At 43.9% G+C, this 27,142-nt stretch overlaps 1 protein-coding gene across 1 annotated transcript in view; it reads right to left on the reverse strand.

Moving 5' to 3' along the window:
* The window catches only part of SLC28A3 (solute carrier family 28 member 3), a 74,263-nt gene that overhangs the window by 11,824 nt on the left and 35,297 nt on the right, over positions 1-27,142 (reverse strand). Inside the window, exons 6-14 of the mRNA XM_019555391.1 lie at positions 26,529-26,673; positions 22,196-22,309; positions 20,446-20,523; positions 12,112-12,192; positions 8,742-8,822; positions 6,399-6,524; positions 5,720-5,850; positions 4,421-4,589; positions 3,066-3,263 (exon numbers count right to left, since the gene is read on the reverse strand). Coding sequence (XP_019410936.1) covers positions 3,066-3,263; positions 4,421-4,589; positions 5,720-5,850; positions 6,399-6,524; positions 8,742-8,822; positions 12,112-12,192; positions 20,446-20,523; positions 22,196-22,309; positions 26,529-26,673 — 1,123 coding nt within the window. The remainder of the gene's footprint in view (positions 1-3,065; positions 3,264-4,420; positions 4,590-5,719; positions 5,851-6,398; positions 6,525-8,741; positions 8,823-12,111; positions 12,193-20,445; positions 20,524-22,195; positions 22,310-26,528; positions 26,674-27,142) is intronic.

The raw sequence follows: 27,142 nt of genomic DNA on the forward strand, positions 1-27,142 counted from the left end.
CTTTTTAGCCTCAGGAGGTATGCTAGGTCCCCGGAGAGCCAGGGGGGCTGCTGTGCCCTCTTGCTGCCTTTCCTCTGAGATGGAATAGACTTAGCTTGTGCATTGAGGATCTCTACCTTGAGGAGCAACCACTCTTCTTGAACTCCCCTCTCCCATGGGTCATGGTCCCTTAGGGCCTGACTGACAAGCCTCCTGAGCTTGTCAAAGTTGGCTTTCCTGAAGTCAAGAGCTTCCATCTTGCTGACTGACTTGCCAGCTTTACAGTGGATGGTGAAGGTGAGCAGCTCGTGGTCACTGTCACCCAGCTTCCCATCGTTCACTGGGTCACCGATTATGTCATCCCCAGTAGCCAGTACCAGGTCAAGCAGCGCTTTGCCTCTTGTTGGCCCATAGACTTCTTGAGTCAGAGGTCATCCACGCATGAGAGGAAGCTTTGCGACCACTCAGATTTTGCTGAGTGATCCTCCCATGAGATGTCCGGGTAATTGAAGTCACCCATGACAACCAAGGTCCTGGAGCATGCAGCCTCAGCCAGTTCTCGGGTGAACTCCTGGTCAAGCTCAGGACTTTGGGTGGGAGGTCTGTAGTAGACTCCCACCGTTGTGTCCCCTGTGCCGTGTTCCCCACAGATTTTAACTCAGAGGGTCTCCAGTCATCCACCCTGGTCACCAATATCAGCTTGGAGGGACATGTAGCTTTCCTTAACAGAGACAGTGACATCCCCGCCCCTTTTATCTATACCATCTGTCCTGTACAGGGTATAGCCATCTATACCTGAGGTCCAGCCATGGGTGGAGTCCCACCAGGTCTCTGTTATCCCTATGACATCATAATTATGATGCATTGAGCAGGAGGACAAGCTCCTCCTGCTTATTCCCCAAGCTCCTGGCATTTGTGTACAGGCAGGCAAGCGTCCCCTTGGGGGCTCTTGCCTTGCCCACAGATTGTACCGGGGCTGGGACAAGAGTGAACTTCCTTAAGTGCCTTAGCCCGCTGGCTTTGCAAGGGCTGCTCAGTGGGCCAGCAGTGGCGGTAGTCCCGCTGTCCCCCAATGGGCTTAGTTTAAAGCCTGGTGGAGCAGGTCAGCCAGTCTGGTTGAGAAGAGCCTCCTCCCCAGGGAAGAGAGGTGGTGAGCTCGCTGCCTCTCTTGCCAAAGAGCAGGCTGTGGTCATGGAAGCCAAAGCCTTCCTGACGACACCAGCACCACAGTCTTTGGTTGACTATGTGGATCCTCCTCTCCCTCCTCAGCCCATAGCCCGAGACTGGGAGGATCAACGAGAACACCACCTGTGCCCCCAGACCCTTTTGCCTCACTCCCAAATCGCTGTAGTGCCTCATGACCTGGCTGGGAGCGCTCCGAGCCGTGTCATTGGTGCCCACATGAATAAGGAGCATAGGATAGTGGTCTGTGGGCTGGAGGAGCTTAGAGATTTTCTCCGCAATGTCCCAGATGTGGGCCCCCGGGAAGCAGCAGACTTCCCAGGCTAAGGGGTCAGAGCAGCCGATTGCCCCCTCAGGATGGAGTCTCCCACAACAAACACCTTACGTTTTGTCTTGGGGAGAGTGGGGGCGGTAGCTGCAGTTGAGCCTGTGTTGCCTGTGGGAGCTGGCAACTGATCAGGCTCTGCTGGAGCAGCAAGAGGTGTGTACCTGTTGCTAAGCTCTGGCGGGGCAGGGGCCTTGGTGTGGCGGGCCTTAGGGGCCTTGACCACCTTAGTCCATGCCTCTGACTGGACACAGTGGGAGGTCCTGGAGTCCTCCTTTGTCCTGGAGGGAGACCGTGGTCTACCCTCCAGCTCCTGGGGGAGAAGGGTCTGGCAGTAGGAGTCAATCTCCTGCTCACAGTCCCTGATGGCACACAGTCTCTGGACTGTGGCCTGGAGCTCCTCCAGCTAGCATGCCAGAGATCCCAAAAGGGAACAGACCCCACATGGAGGTGGCCATGCTCCCAGCCACCAGAGCCTGAAAAAGGGACAGGCAGCCCATGCAGCCAAGAGCCAGGGGCTCCCTCTGCACGGAGCCTGGAACCATGGGCTCCGTCTAGGTGGCCATCTCTGAGGTGCTGGGGCAGGGGGGTCGCAGAGCCCCGGGGGACACTTAGGGTGTGATGAGTGCCCATCCGTGTCATGCCTCTGGTAGGCTGGTTATGGCTGGGACTGTCTACCCTGGGGGGTTCGCAGGCAGGGTCTCAGGCCCTCTCGCGCACCCTCCTGTGCAAACTCTGCGCTAACTCATGTGCTGGCAGGCAAGTGCACCTGTTTGTGCAGCCTGTCTGTGTGGCTCTGGTCACGTGGCTCCCTAAGAGGCTGGGCGAAGTAGGGGCCTGGGTGAGGCTTGACCTGGCCCACCACCACTCAGCCGCCTCCTCCCACTCAGTGAGGGGTTAACCCCTTCCCACCACGGGCCCTGCTTGCTTCTGGCTGTGCTAGGGGTCGGCGGAGGGGCTCCGCAGCTGCTGGGGGGTTTGCGGACGGCTTTGGGGGAGCGGGGGCATGGCAGGATTTCACCTGCATGTCTCTTGCCACTCTGGAGCCTAACTGGAGTGAGATGATAAGCATGTAAATGATAAGCATATTGGATCCATCTTTCAAAATTCCAAGGCTGACTGATCTCCTGATAAAATTCTGAACACTTTCAGGTTCACCCCAAGATCTTGAACCATCTCTTCCTCTTGGTCAGGATATCTGGGTTGATATCTCTGGTTTTGTGCCCAGGTTGGGTAAAACTTGGGTAAAGGTCCAGGTTAGCAATGTGGTATACACACAGTTTTAGACTCCACCACCACTTTATCGTGTTCAGCTATCTGAGAACTGACCAGGCCCTACTTTGCTTGTGAGATCTAATATGCTGTCAGCTGACAAATCTGAAAGACCATCATAGAGGATGGAAGAGGATACACTTGAGCATTTAGACTCTGCTGCTGAAAGATTAGGACAAGATGAATACAAGAGAAAATATCAAAATAATGGGCCATATTTATGTCATTGGACTCCATTAAAATCCATGGAGCTCCAGTAGGGGAGATCTAGGCGCAACAAATGAGTAGAATGTAAAATGTTACTCACAGTCATATATTGCTTCACACCACCCATGTACACTGGCCCACCTTTCTCTCTCTTGTGAATCAATTCAGAAAGGTGTTCATAAGCCACAAATTCGTTGAAGAACGTCTTGTAGCCAAGGAGACCACCAACAATAAAACTGTCTTCCCAGTCTACTCCCATCATAAAAGAAAATGGCATGAAGACATAGGCACAAATGACCTGTAAAACAGATAAGACAGAAGGGAGGAATAGATGTACAAGAACAAATACTACTAAATCACAAGAGAAGATTGATAAGAGAATATAGGAGTCTGACAGGTTCTCTAAAAGTAACCAGAATTTTTTAAAGTGTACATAAATAGGCCTTACTGCCCTCCCCAACATCTAGAGGTATTTCAGGGGTCAGATGTATGTGATTATAAAAGTGCAACCTGTAGGTGCTTATACACATGCTCCTTTGCATTCTAATTAGAATGTGTTGCAGCAGACTTGATTAACTGAGCCTTGTGTTCTAATTAGTGTATATTTTTGTGTATATTAAGCCCCTGAACATTTTAAACCTCATAGAATGAGGTTTAGATAAAGCATCCTACTGCCATTTTTAAGGGCATGGGAACTTAATACACATGACGCTGGGTGTTCTAATTAGAGTGGCTGCCCGGAAACTGCTCTAACTAAAACACTCCCTCTCTCCCCACCTCCAAAAATGTATACAGGCAGAAAAGTAGTAGTTCAGCAGGCCTTTAATTTTATGCCTAAGATTAAGCACAGTCTTAAATGCTTTGTTGGACTGTGACTTAAGATTGAGGTGCTCAAGAAACTGATAAGGGCCAGTTTCTCAGCTGATAAAAATCCAGTGTAGCTATACTGAGAAAATGAAGTGAAAAATGTACCCAAAAGGTTTGCCAGCTGTATGGGTTTAATTTTACTGGTGTAATTAAAGCAGGACTCTCTCAATTGTCATGGGTACACTGAGACTGGTGCAGAAGTACTTATAACTGAGCGACTTATTTCTGCCTGGGAAGAAGAATAAATCGAAACTGTGTAAGGCACCTTTAAACCCATCTGTCTGCATATAGTCAGCTTGTGCACATTTTTTATTTAAAAATTTAGTAATCAAACTAAATAAAATAGTTACATCTACTCCAGTTCAAGCCCCAGACAGTCTTGTTTCGCCCAGCTGTTACCCTAGTTAAATGGTTACAGTATAAGCACTTACTTGAAATTCACAATCCCAGCTAACATATTTGTTTTTAACAAATGTCTTTACTATTTAAAACATCAATTAAAATAATTTCTGATGCGTCTAATTTTCCCTATGTAAGCAAAAGCTATGCAGATTAAAGAAAGAGAATTCAATATAGTAAGGACAATACCTCAAAACTTAACTGTGGGTAGTCAAACATATTCCCCAACCAAGACAGCGCTGAGTCAACAAAAGCCAGCAGAGCAAGGAAGGCAATCAAGTTCACAGCAATGTTTGCCACCAAAGGAATTGAGGCAGTGGCACCTTGGCTGGCAGCTTCCAGCAAGTTTTTTGAGTCTCTTTACCAACAAAAGCAAGAACGGAATTGGAAAAATTAAGTGACAATTTCCAGTTCATAAATAAGTTGAAAGACAGTAAAGGTTACACAATAGTTGGCTATAAACTGGGTATTTAAACCACCCAAACAGGCACTGATAAGATAAAGTTCCAAATCTGTATATTTTTACCCTAGATGCTCTCAGCTGCATTTGACAGAGAGCAAGGGCATGCATGGTGCATGAAACCCCTAAGAGAAACTCTGAATTCAGAGTTCCTCCCAGGGGAACTTCTGATATATCTTCTGGAATGGCATTCACCTCATGCTGCCCCTGGTCCAGTCAGTGCTCCTGGTCAGTGCCTACTGAAGTCAGCAGGAGTCTTTCCATTGGCTTCAGTGGGCACCGAAATGTTTTGACCCTGCTAGCGCTTAAAGAGATGCCAGAAGGGTAAGTGTGAGGTTCACCCATTACTATGTTATTGTTAGCAAGCATAGGAGTTTAGACTTCTTAAATGTATGCCTGTGCAGGGACTTTCTTGATAGAGGACTTGGTGCTTGTAATTTTCAGATGTGGTAACTAAAATAATGCATCTGCCTTTGCTCTTGCTTACAAGCAGTTAGTAAGTGCTTCAGAGCAAAACAAGGCAACAACAAACAGGAAAGCATCCTGTAGAACTGTATTGGGCAGTGAACCTCACTGGAGAATTTACTATGATGACTAGGACCTACAATTCTGAGTCTGTGAAAAGGACATTGGGAAATGCACATCCATACAAATATATCTGTGTGTTCACCATCCAACTATTTGCTTTGGGCATTCTTGATGTGCACTTAATTTAATATCCAAAATGAATGCAGTAATTATGCCACATGTTCAGTATGATACAGTGGTCAGCAACCCCAGGCATGTGTGCCAGAGTGTGGCACATGAAACCATTTTGCTCAGCGTGCCACAGCCGGCCTGGGCTCTGGACAACCCCGGCTTGCAGCTCCCCTGCCATCCACTACTGGTATGCCAACATCTTACAAATAGAGGTTTCAAGATTTTTTGGCACTCTGCCCAAAAACATTGCCAACCCCTGGTATAATATCTGAGTGCTTATTTATACTGGTGTCTCTACTATCCAGTCAGTTTTATTATCCTGTACTTACCCTTTCTCCATTTTTATGCCACTCTTCAGAGTAACTTTGGGTGTTTCAGTCTCAGGCCAGAAGAGTTTGGAAATAGCAAGCGATGCTGGGGCTGACATCACAGAAGCTGTTAGGAGGTGGGAGGCTGAAATCTGGAATTCCAGATGACAGGAATTAAGCTTTGTTCACTTCAGCTCAAAAGAACAGGGGAGGAAAAACTTCCAGAGAGCATTGTGAGATGCTGGAAGGGTTTCTCCTGCAAGGAATGATTTAAAAGACTAATCTTGTTTTATATAGGATGGAGAAAAATAAGCAGGGATCTGACAGAGGAATACAAAATGGTGAAGGGTGTAGAGGAGACTGCCCATGCACTCCCTGGGGTTAACCACTGCCCCCTGCCTAATGGATGCCAAGCCCCAAGTGTCCATGTTGGCAAGGAAAAGAAAAGCAGCACTATTGAAGGGGAAGTGAGCTCCAGGAGCAGCAACTCCTGCAGGCAGAAGCTGTGGGAGCAGCAGAGAAGGGAGGGTGTGAGCCAGCCCCCAAACACCCACAGCCTGAGAACACTGCTGATGTTGGCAGGCTGTTTCCTTCAGCTGCAGCTTTGAAATTTCTTTCTTCTTTGCTTCCTTATGGGCAAGTCCTTGACATGGAACAGAACACACAGTGCACTTTCATGATGTATTACTCCTGGCCTCACCCCAAACGAAATGTATGCTCCTAGGACGCTCCCAGCAATGGTGGAGAAACCCGCAGTCATGATCGAATGCAGCTCTGACTTGGTGACATGTGGTAAATAGGGCCGCACCAGAAGGGGAGACTCTGTCTGGAAAAGAAAAGTGACAATCAAAAGAGTAATTTCTGGACAAACCCTCACGCTCCTTATTTTAGCATTGTGTCTGGTGTTTTTTGTTTTTTTTAACTACTAGTTCTCAACCTTTTTAGATGCAAGAGCTCCCTCAGAAAATGCCACCTCTTTGTTTTCACTCATTTTTGACTACAGAAAAATAATAGGGCAATTCTTCTGTCAGAGAGACCCAACAGGTCACAATGTTTTTAACAGAATGGATTCCTATTTGAAATATCTGTGTTTATCATGTGCAGGGATCTGCGCGCCTAACAGTAATCACATTGCATGGACCTAAGTAGCACCCTTGAAAGGATCTCAAGGGACCCCAGGGTGCTGTGGCTTTCTGGTTAAGAATCACTGTTTAAAATAAATGAGTGATCTGAGGGTGTGAACAAATGTTTGTGGGACCCAGCTCCGGTTTAGGCAGCTTAAATGAAGCTGCCTAAATCTGAGCTTGCAGTGGCATGTGAAAGCATTCATTGCTTGCCCAGCAGGAGAGGTACAAGCAGCCAGAGATAGGTTTATCTAAACCTCAGGGGTGTGTGTCCATTGGGGGCTGCCCAGTCGGAGTGGGGGATAGAAATAGCTTGGTCAGGGTTGCTGGGGTCAAAACTACACAGCCCCAGGGCTGGGGCAAGTGGTTAGGCTTTCCCAGCCCTGGAGCTGTACTATGAAGGTGTGCAGACATTTGCTAGGTCAGATTAACCTTTACTAGATTGGGTTAACCCTTTGTGGAGGTAAATTTATTTTCCTCCAAATTTTTTTTAATTTAAATTTTCTGTATTCCAAGTCAAATTGCCAAAACAAATTCCAAATTCAAGAGTCAGTCCAGAAATGTAAGTGGCCCTACTACCAGCAAACTCCTTTAGCCTCATCTGGGGCTGCAGATGTTTCCAAAACCTTTGGCAGGCATCCTACTTGCAGGCCCAAGCCCAGTGGCTTGGGGTTCGGATGCCCCTGAGTTTTGCTTGCCCTGGCCATAAGGCTGTAGGAGCAAGGTAGAGAGGAGTCTCAACTTTCCATAAAGTGGACATAAAGCCAAAACCTTCCCATTCCAGCAGCTAAGTGGGAGGTTTACTATACATTACCCTGGCAGGTACTATCCCCATGCCAGGAGAGCGGTTTTCCATGGGTGCAACTGGGAAGATCACCTCAGTAGTCATGGTGTTTCCCGTGCCAGGCAAGCATAGGACTACATTTGATCTGAACCAACAAGAGGCTTAGAAGTGATACACATGATCTGAGCCAAAAGGGTGATTTTCCTTTGAGATAAACTAACTTTAGATCAGGCATACCATTTTTAGGGCAACCTAAATCCTGTGAATGTTTGCACACTGTGCCATTTAGATCACCCTAACCTTGATTAGGCCATCCTAAACATAACACTTTTACATACTCTCAGTATGCATATTGTTGAGTGCTACTTGTGCTGTACCAAGTAACATAGCTAAGGGTGGATGAGTGGGGCACCAGTCCTGAGAATTGACTTTAGAGGGGACACCCCAGGAGTCTTTGCAATGGCAGGAACAGCCTTGCACCACAGGACTTTTAGAAGCAGAGTGTGGAGACACAGCAGCAGCAGCGAGGTCTTTGAGTCCCTGAGTCAGATAAGACTGACAACTCTCCTTTCCCCTGCTCTCTGGTGCTGGGCACCTCCTCCTGCACAAGGTAGAGGGGAGTTTTGCCCAGCATGCAAAATTTATTAGTTATGCCTCCAGTTGGGCCCCCTCTGCAGCTGGCTGGAGATCATGTCTCATTTGCTTGTGCTCTTTTACAAGGACACCCACTACAATGGATTAGCAGATGGCCACTTTCCTTTGTTCCTCTGGGCTGGATCCTTGCACACTTTACACATTACCTTATTTTTCCCTTATCGCTAAATGCTCTTCTTTTGTTGCTTGCTTTCTATTTTTGCACAAGTTTCACTCTCCTTTTAAGGAGGCAGGTCCCCCTGGATTATACCAGAGGTTCATGTGTGAACTCAGTATAGCCATGGTTTGTTGTGTGTTATTGTTGACTTGTAAGCCTCATGCAATTCTGGCTGTCTGAACACCAGCCACCTGAGCTGATACATTAGAGTGCTACCTTCATACACAAAACTTGTTCAACTTTCAGTTTAATTTAATTTTTTGGTGTCCAATGAATCTGTGCCCAGCCTAAGGGTATTTGTGTATTATCTATTTTGTAACTCACCTGCCCCACAAATATGTTGCCAGCTGCGACTAGGGATTCAACGGGAGATGTCCCCATGGTAATTTGCATAATCCAACCAACCTGAAAATGATAAGCTATTGAGTAATAAAGGAGAAAATTCTTGTCCGTATGTCTATTTAACTATCCATGCCCTTTAAATGAATGTGAAGAACTCAGAGCAAAGGTTATGATATTTCATGAGTTAGTGATCATCTAACTTTCACCTTCAAGCTATAGTAAAAATATTCAACAGTAGCTATAAAAAGAATCCAGTGAAGGAATACTTAGGAAATTTCATGGATAATGCTGAAAGCTCTTGCTATCATTGGCCTGGAAACCTACTTGTTCAAATGTCATCATCAAAGCAGATATTTTGACATCTCTACTGATTAGCTACAATTCCAAGGGAGTATATGAACTTTGATGGCTCCACTGAAACAAATTGAGTTTCTATTAAGGCAAATAAATTTCCCAGATTGATTCGAAACAAACTCAGCTGCTGTCTGAAAGAAAAATGAATATGAAGGACAATGTGTGGTAAAGTTCCATCAGTTAACCTTCAATTACCAGTGTTCAAAAACTGTATTCTTCATAGGATGAGGTCACTGGACAGTCAACTAAAGAGATTGATTATGTAAATGGCTGACAGAGGCTGTTATCCAATAGAACTAAAGACTTAAGTATTTACACTATGGAGCCAAACTGTAACTGTGAGCTGTAACAGATGCATAGCTGCTGCTTAACAGGCATAGAATGGGACAGGTAACACCAGAGGTAGATCCAGGGGTGGTGTACTGGTGCAGCTGCACCCTCCTTTGATTCCTGGTCCACCCAAAGTTTAAAACCAACTATGTGGCAATGGCAGCAGCATTCTTATCCAGGCATCAGTGAGGGAGTCAACTGACTTCACAGCTCATTAAAAGCTACCTGATTTCTTCTAAAATCTTCATTCCACAGGGGTTAATGAGCCTCTTTCCTTTTTAATGATTTTGATGTTCCACTAATCAAGCTAGCCTTTCTTCTGCAATTCTGCTCTCTATTAGCTTCTCCTTGTAATCTAGCTCCTATGTCACAGTACCAGAGACTGTTTTTGACTTATTCCAATAAAGTTATATTTGTTTTTCCATCAATTTTAAACTGAACACTACAGCCCTAGGCCCCTAGCATATTAGTAATGCTTCTAGTTTCTTTTTACTGTGAGAAAAATGTGTTGTGTTATATGTGATGATGCATCTCACCTCACCTTTTTCAAAATCCTAGATCTGCCCATGTGCATGGGTAACACTAACATACAAGTATTAGCCAGAAATCACTTGACCTCTCCTGAAAAAGTAACTCACATGCTTCATTTATGGGATAATAGGGTAGGTGTGATAAAGACTCAGCATTTGGAAGTCTTTGGAACACAATGGCTGGCTACTAAAATCTGAAGATAGAAACTAACTGGATATGTTTGATGTGGGGTGGTAAAGTGTCAGAGGTGATCTGTTTCTCAAAAGGTAGCCAAGAATCATTTGGGAATACTAAGATTTTAAATTAAGTGGTTTCCCTTAAGACAGAGATTTCTTAACTTAAGAATTTCCTTAACAATGACTGGACAGAAAAATATGCCTGAATAATTGAAGTGTTTAAAAGTTTCACCAAAGCAGCAGTACTTGAGATACCACAAATATTTCATGGTCTTGTCAGGACTAAGCTACTGAGAAAGATTACTTTCAAGTTAGCTATGAAACCTATCTTTTATTTATACACATCTCTAAGGGCCTAACAATTTGGCAGGATACAAAAGTAACAATTCTTACTGTTTTACTAACTCCAGGTAACTGCATACCATCAGTTTTATTGTGCTAATATTAATAGGGAAGTTGGTAGCTTATATGGCTTTTTGAGGAGGTCCAATAATGACTCATATATCTGGTAGGGCTGTGTGAAGCTTCAGTCGCTGATTCAATTTGGCAGAGACTTGGTCCAATTTGGGGGCCAAATCTCCAAATCTAAATTGAATCAGGAGACCCTTTCATCTCTCCATATTGAATTGGAACCCTCCAAATCGATTCAGAGAGATTTGGAAAGATTCGATGATTCAGACATAGACACAGCTTTAAATGTTTTTTCTACATACCTCAAGGTGCCAGGTGGCTTGTGAATGCTGAGATACTGGGGAGGATGGAGTGTCCCACAGGAGCGCAGGGGGTCTCCAGGGTGCTCGGCAGTGGACCCAGAAGTGGACCAGAAGCATTTCTGGTCCACTTCTGGGCCTGCTGTAGAGTGTGCCCCGCCACCCAGCTCAGCGACTGGTACCTCCTGGGTCTGGGGGGGGCACCTGGGTTTCCCCCATGGCTGATTGTTGAGCTGGGGGGGGCGGTGCGGGGGACACCCATGTGCTTGGTGGTGGACCTGGAAGTGGACTGGTAGTACTTCTAGTCCACTTCCGGGTTTGCCACTGAGCACGCGGGGACCCCCCCATGCTCCTGTGGGATGCTCCATCTACCCCACTATTGCAGCATTCACAAGCCACACCTGGTACCTCGAGGTATGTAGAGAAAACATTTAAAGCTGTGTCTACGGCCGAATTGCTGATTCTCTGAATCAGCATTGAATCTTCAGATTCAGCCTAATTGAATAGGGACAGTGTTCTGAATCAACGAATCTGATCACTGTCCCCGATTCAAGCTGAAACCAAATCTGGATCAAATACAACCCATTCTGCACACCCCTAGTACCTGGAGAAATTGAACATATATCTTTTGTTGCCTGGGCTTTCACCATACTTTTGTCTTGGGATGGAATTCTACTTTCCTTTGGCCATCTGAATGGCAGTTTTCTTAGTTGCATAAGGGACATTTTTGGGCACTTATGTGGGATCCCATTTCCTGAATGTGTAACACTGTGTACACAGGCAACTAAATACATATGTACTAAAGTGAAAGTCCTGGAAACAAAGGACCCTCCCATGTTTTAGCTTTAATAGGAGTGTGGTTAAGGTACCTGCCTGGGAACCTGGAAGCTACAATCTAAGCTTCCTTTACTCAGACAAGCTTTGAATCTACATCTGTCTGACTTTCCAGAATAGTTCTCTAACTATCATGCCACTAGGTATTACCCACCCTCTTCTGCAGTGCTCTTCTTGAAGCTGACCCCTGCCCCTTGAATGTAATAAACACTGGAAAAATGGATGGAGGACAGTGCAGAGGGGAAGTTTCTGTCTCACTGGAAGCAAAGCTCCAGGCTAGAACCCAGGCCCTGCTCCCTCACTCTCCAGGCAGCAGCTATCCCCAAAAGCTACAATTTAACCCTCTGTGCACTACATTTATATAATACCCGTCTACCTTATATAAAAAACTGTTGACAAAATTCAAGGCTTTGGTACCTTTTTAATGAGCCATTGCATGAATCCAACGTGGTAAAGCATAGACATCACAGTGCTGAAGAAAATCACTATTGGCAGGACCTAATTTAGAAATATAAAATAATTTAAACTTTCAAAGTGTTTTTTACTTTTCTCAATTTTACAAGTCATTTAATTTTGTTAACAAAAGATGGATGTCTTGGAGGTACAGATTTTGAAAACTCTTAGAGATCTTGAAACTTAGTCATTCATCTCATATTCTTCTGTTCTGCCATGATTTCATCTTTAGACTTCTAGGGTGTTTTTCCAGCTTTATTGAGTTTGGATGAATTACTTTTCATGGTATTTTCCAGATAAAACTGTGATTGCTTTGGAACTCTTACATCTCCATACAATGTATAGTTATCTGCAGCTGTGTTTAAATCAGCTCAGTATTTGGCTACTCATATTTGCTGTACATTGGCATCAGGATCTGCAAGTTCATGCACTCAATTGATTGTGTCTTAGATCTGGTTTTTGGCATATCTGAGATGTAAAGTTCAAATCTGGAACTAAACTACCACAGTTCTGTACATGTGGGTAAAAGGAAAGATCTAGTTCATACCTTTATAAACACAGAACATACAAAAGTTTCAGGTCCTGAATCTGGATCCAAATTTAAATTTTCCACAAGTCTGAGGTGGTTTGGACTGGGGGTTCTAGTATGGACTTATGTTGACTTAACATTCATAAAATCAAGGTGAACAGCCTAACATCACTTCATTTAGCATATTAGGAAACACACTCTATCAAAGTCTGCTTCTCTTAATTATTCAAGGTCAGCTCTGTTCCCTGTATAACACTGCTTATTATGTCAGTGCTAGGTAGTATGGAATTCTGCAACAGTAAGCAGGGACATTGAATGCTTTAAGCAACAGATTTATTGGGATATATTTTTTGTATCGCAATGGACACTGTAGGAAAAACTCTCTCTACGCATATGGTTTTAAAGAATCACAGGTGGAATAACATATGCACAACTCACAGTCCAGTAGGTAATTAACTGCATTAGATTTTCATTCTCAATTAAAATTGAATTATTTGGTTCATATATAGGTTAAACACAGGAACTGAACATTTCTATGCTAGTAAGTAACAGGAAAAAATAATCTCAGGACAGGTCCAAGAGAAGTCAAAGAGATTAGTCAGGTTTAAAACAGTACCTCAAAAGCCAGAAAGCTTTTATATGTATATGTGCAATTGAAGAAATAACACATCATAAATAAAAATAATGAACATAATAAAAAGCAATGTGAAAAAGTCAAATGCCTCATCATTACAGGACTTGTCAGTAAATTAACTTATTCCTCCAGAGGAGAGTTAGTACAATAACCAGTGCTGATGAAGCTCTAAAACACTTTCTGGGTGATTATACCCTCTCTGGTTCATAGCCAAAGCTATATCTGCCCTGCAAAAAATTATTATGGGGCCTCCTTCCAATTGCTTGAACTTTTCATTGTATTGGATGTGACCATTTTATTGATGATAGCTGGACAATGGGACGAACCTTTAGCACTGATGTACTGGAGGAGCTGGAGCTAGAGAAGAGGTTCACAGCACCTTCTCCGCAAAACTTTCACTGCCTTTCATTTCTAAGGATATTCCTCACAATGGGTCTCATTTTTCTGCTTATTTCATGTCCTGTGTTTGAATGGTAACACAGTGAGTGTACCTGCACTAGGGTGACCATCTTTTCAAAACAAAAAGGTGGGAAACATGCCCCTACCTCTGCTGGGGGCATAGCTGGAGCAGAGTAAAGCCAAAAGAAGTGGGTGCAGATGAGGGTTGCCTGCTGCAGGCTCAGGGTTCCCCACCCTGCTGCCTTTTCCCTGGGAATCCTGTGCCAGCCACATGCCCCCAGCCCACTTGGCAGCAGTGGGGTCACAACTCCAAACTGCCACTGCCCCTACTACTGCTGGGTGGGCAGGGGGCATGCAGATGGTGTGGGGCTCCCAGGCTGGCAGTGAGCAGCCTGTATCTGCCCTTGCCTCATGCACAAATTGGGGGGGGGGCATGTGCCCCCTCAAAGCCCCCCCCCACCCCAGGAGTGCATGCAGGTGCTGCCCCCCTGTGCCTTGAATGAGACTCCCATGGCTCCATCCCATTCCCCAACCCAGCCCCAAGCTCCATGTACACCCTGGCTGGGCAGCATCTCCAGCTGCTGCCACTTCCTCCCTCAATCTGCCCTCCCATTGCCCTTATGCCCCCCTCCCCCATAGATTTACCTGCAGGGAGCTGCTCTCTATGTTGTCTGGCTATGGTCTTGGCAGCCCCAAGCAGCCTGCAAGGGGAAACCTGCCACTTCCCAAACCTGGACCCCTTGCAGGATACCATGAACCAGGACAAATGCTGTCCTGGAGTCATACATCTTGGGACTGGGACTTGATGTTCCCATTCTGGGACTGTCCCACCCAATTAGAAATGGGTGGTCACCTTAAACTGCACAGAACTCCAGAATCCCCTCCAGTTGTAGGAATACAGTTATTGTAAAAGGGAACCCTGGCCCTGTTATTGGTAAGTGGCATGCCCCCTTTAAGGGCAAAGTCTTTGTAGCAGAGGCACAAGCAACCAGCAAAGAAAGGATTAAGGAACAGCCCTGTAGGCAGGTCAGGTGACAGGGGAGTCACATAACTGGAAAAGGGCTCAGGCTTGAGCTATATAAGCCCAGAGCCTGCAATGGTCAGGCAGTTGAGCCTGAGAGCCATGAGGAATGGAGCCCTGTTCCCAGGTCTGCAGATTCCTTGATTCCTTGATCTTTATGAGGAATTAGGGTAAACTGCTCTGCAGACCTGGGAACAGGCAAATATTACCTGGGACAGAGAGAGAATGGTTCTAAGCAAACAAGTGTTTTTTGTTTTAAGTCGATATTCTTGTTGGAGCTCCAAGCTTGGGGTCCTGCTGGAGGCAGTCCCAAGGCCTCCTCCCAGAGAGAGGCTGAAAGAAAGTGGGACCAGAGTGTCCAGGAGCCCAGAAATGGGCTGAGTTAAGGCTGGGACCCAGAAACCAGGCTAAAACAGTGCGCCTTATACAAGGGACCAGCCAGAGCAGAGGGGCTGAAGCCAGGAGGGTGGAAACCCCAACAAGGGAGGGAAGGCCTGAGGTGGCCTGGAGACTGAGGGACAAGGGTCCCACCTGACTGGTAACTCAAAACACCTGCAAGGCATGGGGCATGGTGTAAGGGCAGATTGGAGCCATGCAATAAGCCCTTAAAGTATACAAGGTTGATAACAGACCACAGGAAGAGAGAGGGCACTAGGTGCAACTTCCCTTTCACAAAGGTTTCATCAAGACATAGCAAGCAAGAAGGCAAGGCGAAACCCAGAGCATAGAAAGAGCCTAGCAGGGATGAGGGGGCCTGCAGAGGGCATCACAGAACCCCTCAGGTGCCTAACCTGTTACCCTTATCTAACAGAGAAGTAGAAGTGGCATGGGCAGGAGGACAAGGACAGGCCAATGGCAACCTCAGGTAGCAATTCAAAATTACAAGCTAACAGCCATCCTTCTGAATGCAGCAAATGTAGGGTGCCTCTGAGAGGCCATGTCTACATGAGACACTGCCTGCAATGTAGCTTGTTACTACTGCGCAATAGCCTTGCATGGCACAAAGCGTGATGTGACACTACTGCATAGTAGTAACAAGCAACTGCGTAGTCAGCATCACCAAAAAGCCACTTGGGAATGCTACTGTGCAGCAATGCCAGTTACTGAGCAGTCAGTACTTGTGTATGAATGTACTAAATGACTGTGCAGTAACAATTGTGCAGTCAGCTTCTTGTGTAGACGCAGACAGTGTGTCTGATAAATGCGGGGGGAGTTGGGTGGGGAGGGCAAGGAAAAAATATATCACTTAGGTGTAACACTTGGTACCCATCTCTCTTTCTTACTGCACTTATCACTTGCCAATGTAACCAGAGGCCTCCCTCTCTCTCTCTCATAAAATCAGTTTACAATCAACTTAAAGAGGCTGTGTTTTAGAAATCTCTCTCTCTTTTGTCCTGTGTACAGATGACCCTGTGCACAGTAATTTATGCACAAGAATTTAAAGGGTTAATTAAAAAAAAAAGCCCTAATATGATACAACTTTTGTCTTTCTATTTTCAGCAGAAAGTAGTACACAGTGGAGTAGGAGGTGCCTCATTGCTGAGATGGCCCATTCTGTCCATGCTAGATTTTATCTAGAGCATAGTATTATCTACTTGAAAAATATCATTTATTCCCTTCCTTATGTAAGCCTATGGAATTCAGTTACGCAAGATGTGTGGCAAATATTTTTTTACATACTTTACTCTGCCTGGTTTCTCAATTGTACTGTACTCAGTGATCCATGAAAAAAAACTTAGGCTAATGGTAGGTGGCTGGATTAACTCAAGAGAAGCAAAGCTGTTTTAAATGAAGGCTCCCCACAGTCTTCCTTTCCACCAATATGCCAAGATTTTGCAGGATACTCTAAAGAGGGAGTGGACGCACGCATGATTTATGTAGAAAAAAAATCTATGCACAAAAAGGAAAGCTCAGCCTCAACATCAGCTCAACTGGGAATTTCCTTTGTTGGGTGAGTTAGATTGTGGAATGCATTTAAAAATAAAAGGTCAAAGGGCCCCTCTGTTTTTCAGAGACTGCAAACAACTGCACCAAAGAGAAAGCGGGGGGTGAGGGGGGTGGGAGGGCAGGGAGGAAAAGCAGAACAGACACTAAACATTTTGGTTTTCCCACTCTGAACTCTTCAGGAATCTCTACGTTCTGTGCACTGCTCATTTGTGATACTGATTCTGGCTATCTAAACGATGGATAGGAGAGATTTTTCTAACATACTAACTGAAGAGATAAACCAGTGTTGTCCAAACTACATACACTGGCACATGCATTCACAATGTTTAGGATGAGACTGTTAATGGAAACAGCCAATGCAAAAGGCATTCAAAATGTATGAGCATCTGTGAAAGAAGAGGTCAGAAAGAAAGCCAAAACTCATTCTAAACTGCACCCTCCATTTACATGTACTTATTTTGACACAATACACTAATGCCCAGGTGAGTTACGGCTAGCCTCTATGACGGAAAGTTTCATTAGTTAAATATTCAAAATATTCTAGCTGTCCTGGTACAATTCCCTGTGTGGACACTATTGTATCAGAATAAGATTGTCCTAAGGGACAGTATTCTGGTATAAATACAGCACACGCTCCCTTATGCCAGTGTCACTTCTTCATGTAGGCAAGCACTAAGTAATGGATAAATATATTAAGAAAAAGGCCCTGAACAGTAAATGGAAAAGCCAGAAGCATCAAAAAGTCATTTATAAATGTCATGTCCATGAGCTACAAATGCTACATTCATTGCTAACAGCATAATAAAATTCATAGATTCATATATGTTTGGGTTGAAAGGGACCTTAGCTGATCATTGAGTCCGAGCCCCTCCCTTGGGCAGGAAAGAGTGCTGGGGTCAGACGACCCCAGCCAGGTGCATGTCTAGCCTTCTCTTAAAGACCCCCAAGGTAGGGGAGAACAAAGAAAAATCCCAAAGAAAACAGAACTATCGGCATATGTTATGCCGTTACGTACTTTTGATTAGCCAGGTTATTACACATCCATTAATTCATGCTAATAGGTATGCAAAATAATCTTTGGACTTACTGACATGTCATTTAACTCCACAGAAATTTAATGTGATGGGCATGGTTCTTTGCTGGTGAACACTCAACAGTCTCATGAAAATTGTGATGGTGAAGATGCTCAGCGTCTTTTGTGACTGGCTTTCACGGTAAGAAGCAGAAGGGTGACATTTAAAGTTAGCTTTGGAGAATCTTTAAAGGGATTCAGTCTCAAGCATTCAAATGAGACCCTTAGCCTCAGGGTACTATCTACTTCCTGCAAGTGGCCAAAGCAGTCAAAACCTAATAACCTAACTGTCAACAAAAAGTTTTGCCCTTTTATGTTAAAAACATAGAAGAGTCAATACCAACCAGTGAGTTTTGGCAGATCAGTTTTTACTCCTGCCAAGAGGCATTATGGTGGCATCTTCCAACTTCATGGAGCTGGGAAAAGGTCAAGTAGAGATGACCTGTATATAACATCTGTTTTGCATGAGTAAATATTTTAATCAAATCAGATCTTGATTTGCTAGGCTGCACTTTCAAAAATAGGGTCTATATTATACTTGAAAGGTATATGTGTGCACAAAAACTTGCAGTAGTATTTTGTGCATGTAAACACGATTTTTTTGGGCCAAACTAATAACAGCTTTTGCCTGTACCTGTTTGTAAGCAGGTTGCCTAGCCTGGTGTCTTCTGCAGGCAGGTTCTACCCTCTGAGGACCTCCTCAGCTAGTTCTCCCAAATAAAACAGTCCTAAGCAACAAACAAGCAAAAAAATAAACTGAACCTTTTTTTTTTGCTCTGTCCCAGGCACTGAGACCTTTTGGCTCTGATCCCAGCACATCAGAGTGGACCTTCCATATACAGTTCACTTCCTCCTCCTCCCTTGCTTGCTCTTCTGAAAGCTTTTTATAGCTCCTAGCGGCATACTCTATTCATCCAAAAGCCCTGTAGTTGGACTCTCTTAAAGGGACAGGCTGTCCTGTTACACTATTTTGGAGAAACAGATTAGGTACCTATTTTAGACAAAGTTAATTCTATGTATGTAGTGACTGTGACTAGAAAATATATACTCAATTCACATATTCAAACAATCCTGGCCATGTGTGTAGTGGACCTTGTTGGCATGTGCTAATCTGTACATGTAGGGGATATCTGATGTTAAAGGTGATTTATTTCCTAAGTCAGTTGGAAATTAGGATGGAACTGACTGCGGCCAATTAGTCTGGAAGGACTGCCATGCTCTCTCCACTGTACTGCTTCTAGTATGCAAGCCAGCTCATTAAGAGAGAGTTTGGGTATTTTCACTTACATTGTATTGTCCCATGTACACAAACTCTTAAATGCCTGATAGTGAGGGTTGGACAGTAAAAGAAATTTGAAAAAAAAAACCCCTCATTTTTGTTCTTTTGCTGAAAATCTATTATTTTTGCTTATTTTTTTTTCCTGACTCTCTTTAGTAATAACCTGTTTGACATGCATGGAAATCAAGGTTGTTGACTACTTATGAATGGTACTCTGTTCCTCTTAGAAGGTAGGAGGAGTATTTATTAGGACAAGTCAGAAAAACACAGTGTTCCTTTTGCTGAATTTTGTTACTCAGGGGCGGGGTGCATCTACACATGCAACTAATTTGAAACAATAAACTCCAGAGCACTTTGAGCCAGCGTAAACTACTCCTGGGCACAGCAGCTACACATGCACCCAGGACATCAGCAATCTGAGCCAGGGCAGAGAAGTTTATGACAGAGCTGATGGCATGGGGAGGGGAGGGGCAGCTGGGGGCAGCCCTGGGCTCCAGGGGGTGGCTTTGGGGCTGGCTGGGGCATAAGGATGCTGGTAGTGCAGAGCCGTATGTCTAGGCAGCAGGCAGACATTAGTCTTTTCTGCAGTTAAGTGCAAATGTAGATGCAGCCAGGGTGTTCAGATTGCACTGCTTGCTAAAAAAAAAAGGGCCAGTCTTGTTTATCCGGAAAGCTAAATGTGAAACACCCCAATCTGGGTTATCATTCACCTCAATCCTAGAGAGAAAATAGATAAGAGCTTGGAAAGATATTAGAACTCTCTGTCTCTTGAACCAAGCGGACTGTAATCATTAGCATACCTTTCCCGGAAAATGGAGGGGTAATACTCCTTGCCTAGCTGCCTGCCTTTTCATGGAAGTGAAGCACCATTGGCATGACCTGACTCACTTTGATCTGGAAAGAGGTGAAAAGCATGCCTCTCACTTCCTTCCCCAAGCAGCTACTTTTATAGATCTTCTTATAGAATTGGGCAACCTAACTGGAACTTAGTGGCTGGTCCTGCCTTATTGTTATTCTCTCTACCAATCTGTAGTATTTATAGGTCATCTATCTCAATAGTATCTAAGAAATAGTCCTGACAGAAATTAATTTGTTTGTAAGCAACTAGGTGAGACCCTTATAATTTGTTAGGTCTCCTTTTAGGGAATTTGCTCCTAATCCTAATGGATTGCAACAGCTGAGTTAAATTAATTTAAAGCAGGACATTAAGCAAACATTGTAATTGTTGGGGTTCCTGCACTTTTGTCACAGAATGAGTCATAATCTTATTGTCAAAATTGTTTCCTGGACACCTTGTGGTTGCACAAAAAAACAAGGGTGTGTGACTAGACAAAGAGAGAACACACCTTTTGATAGAACTGTCTCTCGAAGCTGTGATTAATGTGTCATATGCACAACATATATAATGGCTGTTTACCTTAAAGGCAAAGAAGTGATCCACGTATTTTTTACCAAAAACAAATTCTGCACCAGCATCCGAGTATTCCAGGAAAGCCTAATGAGAAAAAAAAAGAGCCTGTTTCAAACGGGTGATAATAACAATAGTAATAATACTATTCATATATTACACAGATTTTATAATCATAATGGGCAAGATTGGCTTTAGTCCTATTGCAATTGATAGTGGGGAGTTGCAAAGAGTCTTTCTGTTCTGCATTCATGCCAGTGTCAAACTCCACTGCAATCCCCCTGTTTAGGAGAGTCTGGGATCTGCGGCCTGCGTCCTCACTGAGTCATAGTAGGCAGGTAAAGAGCATGGTCACAGGTCACAGTTATTGCTTCAGAGCCAGATCATTGTGTTCGCCAGTTGTGGGAAGAGACATATGGTACATTGCTCCAAAACTTCCTTTGGTGTGGGGCAGAACAACACTGCCATATATTCATTATGATTATTATTTGTACTAAATAAACCTGGGGACTCAGAACTGGGAAGTGGACAATATGTAGTAAGAGGCACTCCCTGCCTGTGAATGTAGCTAAATGTCACACACAATCCCACAGGAACTGTTTATTTTTCATTGCTCCAAAGACGTTATTGTGGTGCATTCCTACGCTCTTGTTGGCACAACTCTGTAGTGCAACTCTGATCAATATGTTATTAATATGTGCAGTGAAACCTGAGGGCTAAACAAGCATTTCCCAAAAAAATGGTTATGTACCATGTGGAAACCAGTGAAGGAGCAGCTCAGCACAGCCTCAACCCAAATCTGAGCTCTGAGGAAAAGCTGATAGTTTGTATTAAAACCATTAGCTTCGTGGCCACAGGATAGGCCCATTAGAATTTTAAAATGCTTTTTATATTGCAGTTTATTTTTATACATTTAAATTGGTCACCTGCACATTTTAAGAGCTGTCAGGTGAGCGCCTTTGTGTCAAAACTGATTATTACCCTTCATGAACAGACATTTTTTGTTGGCTTGCAGGTTGGCCCTAGGGATGCAGCCTCCACTCCAGCAATGGCACGGAGTCCTGGTTCTCTCTGTGGGCAGGTCCTTTCTTGTACAGTTTTGCCTTCTTTCCACCAATGCTTGCATTTTATTGTTGCTCTGACAACCATGGAAATCCATATGGGTGAGGAGTGTAGACATTTATGCCAGAATGACAGTGGCTACAGTTATTGTGTCTGTCTAAATCTTCTGTTCCCTGGTATTTTAGGGGAGTTTCCTGTAAGTATGTTTCAGAATTGGGCCGTGTCCAGTTGAACTTTAGGTAATAGAGCAGGATGATAGTTTTCTCTTGCCTGGAGATCAGGTGGGCTGTGGTTTCAGCCTGAAGGAGGTGATGGTCAACCAAAAGTAGAATGAATTCTCACCATTTCTTATTAGGTCTTACCTTCAGCACTTAACAACATGGTCATCTGAAGCCAGTAAGCAAAGATGTGATCTGATGTGACCTAGATCCGATCATCAAGTAAGTTATCTCCAGGAGTACTCTACTTCACTTAGGAAATCAAGATATTAAGGAACCAATTGGCAAAACTTGCACTGATTTTTTGGGGCCCTGGGTTGTTAGAACATAAAACTACTTCTCATGACAAGGGAAGCACACTATTTAGGGACAGGAGGAGGACAAGCCTCTTATTGTGTGGTTTACCTTCACTGTAACATAAAACTTCATTGCAGAAAATGATATAAAAGGAAAGACTCCCTCTTTGGTGAATACTTTACCTGTACCTGCCTACCCAGCCAATTAAATACTTCAAATCCGGCTTTAGTCCTCAGTGTAATAAGCCCAAGAACAAACTGCACGACTATGCCTGAAAATACAGGTCTCCAGACAACCTAGCCAAAGAAAAAAAGTATAAAAGCAGAAATCATTTGAGAGGAAAAAGAAAAAACAGTATTTTAATATACACACAATATGTATAATAAAGGGATACATGTAATTGTATTGAAATAGATTAGGGGCTGTCCAAATTATGTGGAAAGAGATTTCATTCCTTTTAATTCCCCCTGCTGACCTTCTGTTTAGTATGGGCATGTGAACTAACAAGTCCCAGACATGATGTTCCATCTGGATCTAAGGTACAGAAAGAAAGTTGCATTGGGGACCCTTAGAAACACACACCAAGAACATCAGTAAGACAGGAGATTGCCTGTCTAGTTTTACATCAGTAAGACAGGAGACTGCCTGTCTAGTTTTACAGTGCTGAGAAGTAATCGTGATGTAAATACAGGAGACAACTATAGCTAATTCCATCATGCTCCTCTTTCCTCACAGGAATGACTACATTTCACTAGCTCTTAATATAACAACACAAGTCTTGTTCATAGAAATTGGACAAAGCAGTAGATTGGAAACACAAGGATTGTGCTATTGTCTCATTGTATGACCTGGTAAGTCATTTCAACTCACAATATCAGTTTCCTTACTTGTCAAGCAGGAAGAACCATACTTAGGTAAGAAGGCCTGCATGAATGTTAAATATTGTGACTATTATAATACAACAACATTCTTTATTTTCATTCCAGCTGGAAACTGGAGTGGCTGACTATAACCATCCCCCTTCTGCCAACCTGCAGGTTTCCACTTTGTTGTCCCAGTCTGTAAGTGCCAAATCTGATCAGTTTACAGGAGAATGTAAGGTGAGGTGCAGCCTTGCTGATTTTCTCTCACTTTACTTGAATAAAATTGGCCAATTAAGCTCAGTGAAGACCCAAGGGAGAACACCAGATGAGTGGCACTTTTTAGTTTTCAGTTTGTTTTTTTGATAATAATGCTTAGGATGGGACATGAGGGCAGCAGTGCCCCTGTCCAGCTGGCCAGACACAGGGGTGAGGGGAAACTCCTATGTGGCTGCTGCCACCCCACATCTGGCCAGATGCAACCCCTCCACATCTGGCCACACACCACCCCCTCTTCACCCCACCGCTCTGCATCTGGCCAGTGGGGGGTACACTTATTAAGAAAGGTTGAAAACCCCTGCATTAGGGGATTACCATGTGATTTCAATAAAAACACCAGCTCTAGGCAGAAAAGCAACATTAAACATTGAGCTGGGTTCTTTGGCAAGCAGAGCATAACCTTTTAATAAAATTACTACAATGTACTGAATACGTTTCCTTGGAAAACAAACAATCATTTCTCTTTAAAAACACAGTGATGGGGAGGTAACATGTACTGAAAGACATCATCAACTAGTTGCCTGTCTGTGCTAAGAAGATTATTTCTCCTCCGCCATGATTTCATTGGTAGCTTCTGGGTATTTTTCTTGCTGCCTTCTGAAGCTCAGGACAGGCAGGGCTGGATGTTTGGCTTGATGGTACTTTGAAACTTCTAAGGTGCCTTTGTGGTGGGTGCGACTCATGCATATATAATCAAATTTATTTCCAAATTCGGGCATAGGAACAGGTCAGACTGGCAAGGACTATTGGGTTTTTTTCTTGCTTTTCTTTTTAGTGTGGGGCTTGGTACTTTTCTTTAGATCACCTGGACAGAGCTTAACCTAAGTAATTTCCTGCATGTGGTGAGGCATTGGTAGTACTTTGCCATCCCTTGCTCTTTATCTATGGTATATTGTAGGGCTTTCTTATAGGGTGCTTTGTGGCTATGACATGTGAGAGAGGCTGGAGTAGATGGATTTCTCGATCCTTTTGAAAAAATGGTTCTTTGCAAACACAGGAGACTAGATTTGATGGTTCAGGAGGTCCTTTTCAGCAGTAGCATAACTACAAATGAATGACGGAGGCACAAGCCCTGGGTACTGGTACAGAGTCAGGAGGTTGCCAGAATGCACACAGAGGGGCTTGAGGCTCTAGCACAGGTGTGGGCAACTATTTTGGGCTGAGTTTTGGCAAGCCATCGAGGGCTGCATGACAGGCAGCCAGGGGCAGATAAATATTAATTTTCTAAATTTTGTAGGGCCCCCTGGGCCAGATAGAATGGCCTGGTGGGTTACACCTAGACCACGGGCTGCATTTTGCCTATCCCTGCTCTAGCTCTGGGGTTTTGCTACACAGAATGTGGCATGGAGCCAAGGGGCAGAGGCAGAAGGGCTCAAGGCTCCTGGCAGCTATGGGGTTCAGCTGTGTGCCTGCCCTACACTTCAGATACAATTGAACTAAGAGTTTTATATTGTTGCTCAGCATGTGATTTGGCAGCAAGTGCTAGGGACGGCAAGCAAGAAACTTAACTCCTTGGCTGGGGGACACCTTTCCCTACTCTGTGCAGAGCTGCCAGGAACCTTGAGCCCCTTGCCTCAGCCCCTGGCTCCTACCTCTGCTCCACAAAGCTGAGCTTATAGCTTGCAGGACCCTCAAGCTCCCTACCTTGGAGGTCTTTCACATCAGCCAAAGCCTGCAGTTACTCAGGGTGCAAACCTTTCCAGGTATGCCTCTGCTTTTCCATCCTGTGTTCTTCTAGCCTCTCCTGAAAGCCCCTGAACTGGAACTGTGCGTTCTCACAAGTTCCTCCCTGAAGTGATTGCTACCAGATGCCCCTATATACTTGCAACCTGCTTGCTGGAAAAACAGCATTAGGTCAATTCCTAGAGCTTACATTCCTTTTGTATTCTGTCCCTAAATAGAACATATTTTAGGTCCATTTCTACAGGAGCTTTACCTGATTGAGACCCAACTGTAAGCTGAATAAGGACTTCAGGCTGCACCCCATTGCTTTTAAATTTTTAGGAGACACTGAAATCATTAAAAGGATTTTATCCCATCTGTCCAATAATATTTCCTGGCAAAGAGTGTACAAGCAGGCTGGAAAAGGGTAACTTGCTGTTGTCTTCAGCTCCCTGAAGCTTTGAGTCTTGTCTTGTTCAGTGACTTTTAGTTCAAATTAATAGAGACGAAGAAGGACCTGAAAGATGCTGGAAATTAAACCAGAAAAACCTTGGATTTTCTTTTTTCCTCCCCTACACATGATTCTTCAACCCACACTCATCCTTTTTTAATTCAGACCGAGTAGTTCTTACTGTGTGCAGGCATTTCATGGACTTTGTGAAATATTCATTGACTTCAGTTGAATGAAGAGCAGGAGTAAATATCACTCCATATAAGCAGGGGTTATAAAAACAAGCCTATCATGATTGCTGGATGTCAGTATATTGATTATGGGGGGTTCTTCTTCATTCATGCACATGGCCCTAAGTATTTCTCTACATTTCTTCATAAAAGCAAAATAAAAAACAAAAAAGAACAGATCCCAAATTCCCCTTCCCTCCTCCTCCCCTTGTTTTTTAAAAAGAATATTATTGCTGAAAAGTCAAACACTCAGTAGTTAGGAAATTAAGGTTGCTGGTACAACACCTACAGCTGCTGGTTTAGAACATTTAGATCAGTGGTTCTCAACCTTTTTGGGCTCTGGCACCCCTCATTAGACTCAAGACCCCACTCAGAAAATACCAACTCTTAGTTTTCAATTATTTTTTGACTACAGAAAACTAATGAAGTAAATTTTCTGTTGCAAAGAAATCAGAAAGACCACAACAGATCAAAAGTTTTTAACACTATTTACCCCCATTTGAAATCTATGGCTGCCTGTAGACATGCCCATTAGCATTCTAATTACAATGGGTTGGAGCAGACTTAATTCATCGTGTCTGCTCCACGTTCCAACTAGAACACTCCAGCGTCGCTTCAATGTTGTGTGCATTAAGCCCCCTCATTTCAAAATGGCCATGGGGGTGCTTTAACTAAAGCTTGTTGAATGAAATTTAGTTAAAGTGCCCCCTTGGCCATTTTGAAATGCGGGAAGGGCTTAATATATGTGACAGTGAGCCTTTTTAATAATAGCGGCTGTTCAGGAACCACTCAAATTAAAACAACTCCCACCCCACTTCCAAGCACATGTATAGGCAGCTTATGGGTTTATCTTGTGAACTGTGTTTGCACACTTAATAGTGTTCATATTGTATGGCCCATGTGGCACCCTGGTTGCGAATCACTGATTTAGCTCATTATGTGTGTATGCAGCAGACCTAGTTAGACTGTCAGATCTACTAAGAGAAAATTCTTGATATCTAGACAAGGTAAAAGGAAATCATTGAGTACTTACTCTGGTTGGGTATTTGGAAAAGATTAGCATCAATAGAACATACATCACAAGCCCACCAAATGAGATGAGCTGATTGGTTCCTTGTTTTGCTGTGTCAAATATGAGCCAACAGATGACAGCTGCTATAAGAACTATGCCAAGCAGCCTAACAGAAAGGAAACAAGATAGTTGTAATGTTATAACAAAACTGTGCTAAAAAATAACAACCAGATACACCAATTCATATTACATTTTCATATGTATGTGAGATATGCCCATCCCACGTCAAACTCTTAAATATACATCCTTAAGAATAACAGGTGACTATCTTCAGATAACATGACTCTGGTGAGACATGACTATAATAAAATCTACCAGCTAATATCACCAAAATCCATCTACAAACACTCCTCTAACATGGATGGAAAGTACCATGATATTTTTACAATTTTTGTTCCCCTTAAAATATTCTGTCAAGTTTTCAGTTTTTTTCATAGAATCATAGAATCATAGAAGTAGGGTCAGAAGGGACCTTGTAGATCTTCAAGTCTGACCCCCCGCCTGGGTGGAAGAAAAACTGGACTCAAATGAGTCCAGCCAGGTAGGCATCAAGCCTCTTCTTAAAGACCCCCAGG

The sequence above is a fragment of the Crocodylus porosus genome, unplaced genomic scaffold (assembly GCF_001723895.1).
Source record: "Crocodylus porosus isolate Cpor-Errol unplaced genomic scaffold, CroPor_comp1, whole genome shotgun sequence".
NCBI classification, from domain to species: Eukaryota; Metazoa; Chordata; order Crocodylia; family Crocodylidae; genus Crocodylus; species Crocodylus porosus.